Raw genomic sequence first — 5,018 nt, 5'->3', positions numbered from 1 at the left:
AAAAAAAAAAAAAAAAAAAGATGGAGCCAGGATTGTGAGCTGTATTTCTCATGTGTGTCTGCACACTCAACCCTAATGAAAGTTGCATAAATTTTCTCACCTAACTCACATCAAGAAGGCTAATAATGTATTTCCAAAAATCATGATGAAATTTGCATTTTACCTTCCAGAAATCCTCCATGGATGAGAGGCTCCTAAAAGTGGAAGGGTCCCCAGCAGACAGCGGTGTGTCCAGGAAAAGCTGAGACATGACTTTGGTGTAGTAGTACATATTGGCACTCACCATCCCGTAGGTCACTGCAGAGCAAATCACAATACAACATGATCATTACTATGCGCGATATTCCTGTTAGCATTTGTTACAATGCAGAATGACATTTGTGCTTTTTGTTTGTGTGACACTGCCAAGACCTGACAAACACAAAAACTAGTTCAAAATTAAACTTAAAGGCGCTGTATGTAACAATGTGGCCAAAACGGTTACTGCACTCAAATTCAAAATACTGCCATGAGTCGTGTCCGCCCCCCCTCAAATTCAAAATACTGCCATGAGTCGTGTCCGCCCCCCCCTCCCCTACAGATTCGAGGTTGCTGGACAGTGGCACGCTGGAGACTGATTTGTTTGCCCACAGGCGGCTGCCGTGGCAGGGCGGTGTCGCCGTGTCCTTGATCTTCGGTTTTTCAGCGGACCGTTCGAGCAAGTCCGGCTTCTCTGCTGCTAACGCTGCTGCCGGGATACAGCTGAGGAGACTGCTAATGCTATGTACCGGGACACTGCTAATGCTGCTTGCCGTGCTGCTGTAGCTCAGTCGTAACTGTAACNTTCTTACATATAGCTCCTTTAATTTAGTTTCACCTATACCTTACTATTTCCTGTAGCACTACTGAGTACTCATCGGGGAGCAGCTCTGGAAACTGCATTTAATAGTTGTGCTCAGCCTGGCAGAATATGCCTCACTCCAGTCTGCTGGGAAATCATTTCCTGATCCACCCTAAACCACAGTTTGGCATTTTTCATTGCAGCAAAAACGAGAGTAGAGAAACTTTACCATTACTTTTCTCATCACACACATTTTACATGTGCGATTTCCATCAATTTTTTTACCAACCCAAAATGCAGCCATCGCATTAGTGCTGTCGTTGGAATCTAAACCCACTGATGAGTGTCTGAGATTTGATTTTTAGCTGCCAAAACCATTAAGCAGTCACTGTGAGCATGGAAAATATCTCTTCAGCTAAAAGAAAGGTGCCCAGGCTGGCGTATTTGGTGCCACATTTTAAAGAGCTCTCTCTGACTCACTTGGATCGACTGTCAGTTCACTTCAGTCCAGGACTAACTTTAAGGGCTCAAGCATGTACTTTATATGTATGCCACCAAAATGGTGCACATATTTTGGGCGTGTTCCTTAAACCATGTGACCATTTATAGCTGTGTTTACACCACAAGTCCTAATACCCAATGTGTATATGTTATTACATGTTATAGTATACTTTTTTGCAGTTATGATACAAGTAGTCAATATACTTTACTGTCTGGAACTAACAGGAAATGATGCAATGGGTGCTGAATGGAAGTGCTTTGTTTGTTTGTTTGTTTGTTTGTTTGTTTGTCTGAGATCTTCCTGGAGCTGTTGCACCACCATGAACAATTAATTTAAATATTTTGCCACTTTAAAAAACAAGCAATTAGGCATACTAACTGTTCTGAGATTATGTAATTTTGTCTTTTTTTTCAGTGTGAAAACACTAGATACCATCTACACAAAACACCTAATGGAATTATTAGGCAAGCCAACTACTAGGCTGCTTAAAGAAATGGGAATTCAAGGCCAAGACCAACGTCAGGCCATCAAAGCCCTCTCTGGTGCAGCCAAACGGTCAAGCCGGTGGCTATGGATTAAGATGAGACACACCACCTGGGCCCCGAAATACCACTAACAACAGCAAGTTTCAAGGGACTAAAAGCAGAGAAGGCGCACCTGGGATGCCAGGTTGTGCCAATGAGCCCTCCGGAGGTGTTGTGGTGAAGGGGGGTACCCACCTGATAACCCCAATGAAGATTTTACCCTCCCTAAACCCCCACTCCCTCCCCAGGCATGTCTCCAACTTTCACTCACAATCTTAAATCTGTGTGTTGTTGCACAAATGAACAGTTAAACTCCACCTGGATTAAAGTTAGGTAAATTAATCTCCTGTTAGTTTCTTCTCTTTTCTCACCTCATCAAAATTAAGGGAGTAGAGGGAGGTGGCGTGTACGGGGAGAGTCCAGTCTGCACAGATGTCTCTGCTTGGCTCTGCCTCCCCATCTTACTTTTCTACCTACCTATGCTCTTTCCTACTTTTCTATCCATCTAACCTTAACCCTTTGGCTCCCACTCGAAATAAACCCTGACAGTACTATTACTCCCACTCATAGTCTCAAGTATGTGCATCGAGTTATTATAACATCTAGTGAACAGTATGAGGAATGGAACTGGAACACAGTTTAAGACTGGAGGGTGGGCTGTGTATTAACAGAGCCTTGTAGCACATGATTAGGCTCCACTAGAACTTTTTCCCTATGTTAGTTACTCACTAGATGTGCAGGTAGTCCAATCCAGTGATGACTACCTAAACATTCACATCAGTTCAGTTTAAAATTGCCTTGGGTCACATTTATTTCTCTCTACTTATCACAGATGAGTCATTTCTGAAGGGCATGCCGACCAACCTTTAACATAAATCTTATGTCATTTTGCAGGATTTTGCTTGTTTACTTACAGATACAGATAGTGATGAGGAATGTGATATATGTGATCATCTCCCTCAGTACGTTCCTGAGGTACCTCTCTCGACTGTTGTCACTGTCCTCCATCAGCTCTGTGCCCCACAGAACTGTAAAGAAAAAACAGAGATTCGACAGGACATCAGCATACCGTAAAACTTCAATTAGTGGCCCGGGCTATTATTTGCTTAAATCACTGAACTCACCAAGCCTATATTTGGGACAGGCGTCTATATGGGACAGGCCTTTAAATCCTTTTACACAAAACTACATTACATTGGCTACACTAGGGGTTCCCAAATGTTTAAACATTAGACCACTAACCTCAGAAAATGTGAGATGATTTAGGAAGACACTGTAAGAAAAGGGAATTTGTAAAATCACTTTTTAAGTGACAGATCAAAGAGTTTATCCTGTTTTCCACTTAACTGTGCTTGATTTTCTTCTTTCTATTATTTTACCTTATATGACTAAACTTTGTTTTACCTATTCTGGTCCAGCCAATGCCTTTGTTATATAAGCTCACCATCTGGGTTGATGTTATATTTGATTATATTAATTTGCTGTATGAAACAAATTTGTTTTTTTAAAAGTGCTCTATAAAGATCATTATTATTATTGTTACCATTACTATTATTATTATAAGTTAGCATTGAACTTTAGTAGATGGGTAATGTAGGGGCACTGATAATAATAGTGGGGAGGGTAATATTTCTAATGGCAAGTGTAAATATAATATGGATAAATGTATATTTACAGAATGGGGGAAACTATGACTTTAAATCAGTGCCATAACCCTACAAATCTGATTGACATCTTACTGTACAGTGAAAAAGCTTGATTTACTTTGGTATGCTTGATAGACACTACAGCCCTAAACCCTGACTACCATTTATTTATACATTATGATCATGTTATTGATCTGTAGATAATAAATAAGCTATTCATGTTTAAAAGAAAACATAAAAATAGAGACTTACTTCTGATCTTGTGGAGTATCTGCTTCATACAGCTGCGGTGATCAAGCCTGTCCTGCTGCCGAGCATCCACAGTCGGGGTCGGGTACAGTCCTCCCCGGGCGATGTGGGTGCTGCTGCCCGCGCCGGTGTAGCTGCCCAGGCCGCTGCTGCAGCTGCTGCTGGAGGCCGTGGACACCGACCTCCTCCCGGGGCTCGCCGGAGGCCAGTCGGCTTCCATGATCTCATCCTCGGGCTCAAAACCCGGGTTGTCCCGGCTCCACGCTTGTCTGGACGGAGGGGACGGGGTGCCTATGACTCCTCCGAGACCCAGGTCTTGATGCTGGATGTTCTCCATCTCTATCCCTTCGCTTGAGTCGAGTCTGTGGGGCAGCCGGCCAGGCTGGCTCTGCGGGAGCTGCTGCGGTCTGACTCGGGATGAACTCATGGTCCAGTTAGCCGTTATATTAATCTGGTGTGGGGCATCTGAGAAAAGCTAAACCTTATAGAGAAACGCAAAAATCTCTGATAAACGTTTATAACGGTTGAAGCATGTCGAGCACCTCAGAGATACTCAACCGTTAAACGCCTAAAAACAAAGCTAATTAGAAGTTATTTAGCTAAATAACCTACACACATAAAACGTTACACTATACGTTAAAGTCACGATATAAGCATTTAATTAACGGTTTCCTGCTCCTCATAGCAACCGTTAGTAGTTTTCACTCTCAACTAACCGTTAGCAAAACTTTCCGATCCTCAATTCCGTCTCAAAAAACGATGTCCTCCGTTACAAAGCGATGCCTTTAAACCGTTTAAAGTTGTTACCTATTAAACTATTAAAATTACCACCTAATTAGCCCTTTACATGTCGCTGACAGCCGCATTAAAACTGCCGTGTTTATGTGGACGAAGAAGAAGAAAGATACTTTTCTTGCCCCAGGACAGCCATCTTGTTCTTGAACTGTTCCCCTAAAAAACCCTCTCGAGCTCATTTGTGTGGGACTCAGATTACATTAGGAGTCATGGCGTCGCAGTAAAGGATGGAAAACACCTCTGTGGAAAACATTTTTCTTCACTGACGTTTTTTATTTCTCAATTATTAACGGCTAAAATTGACAAATTGCAAAGATTGAACTGCTTCGGGTTTATTTTTGTTGTGTCGTAATAATCTGAAATAAATTCCTCAAAGTAATAATTTTCTTTGAAAGCTCATTTAAACCCTTTGTGGCCATCAGGAAGCCTTACATTTACTTGAAAATGTTAAATACAGTGTTGAGATGAATATAGACATTACA

The 5,018-nt window shown here is 42.0% G+C and overlaps 1 protein-coding gene across 2 annotated transcripts in view; it reads right to left on the bottom strand.

The window, feature by feature from the left end:
• pkd2 (polycystic kidney disease 2) overlaps nt 1–4,712 on the bottom strand; it is a 12,421-nt gene extending 7,709 nt beyond the window's left edge. Inside the window, exons 1-3 of one of the 2 annotated variants that reach the window (XM_050044975.1) lie at nt 3,745–4,712; nt 2,761–2,874; nt 164–297 (exon numbers count right to left, since the gene is read on the bottom strand). In XM_050044975.1, the coding sequence (XP_049900932.1) occupies nt 164–297; nt 2,761–2,874; nt 3,745–4,168 (672 nt within the window). In that variant the 5' untranslated portion in view covers nt 4,169–4,712. The remainder of the gene's footprint in view (nt 1–163; nt 298–2,760; nt 2,875–3,744) is intronic. The other variant, XM_050044974.1, reaches the window with a different exon arrangement.
• Nucleotides 4,713–5,018: the final 306 nt, after the last annotated feature.

The sequence above is a fragment of the Epinephelus moara genome, chromosome 5 (assembly GCF_006386435.1).
Source record: "Epinephelus moara isolate mb chromosome 5, YSFRI_EMoa_1.0, whole genome shotgun sequence".
NCBI lineage: Eukaryota > Metazoa > Chordata > Actinopteri > Perciformes > Serranidae > Epinephelus > Epinephelus moara.
This window is presented reverse-complemented; position numbering and strand designations above follow the sequence as displayed.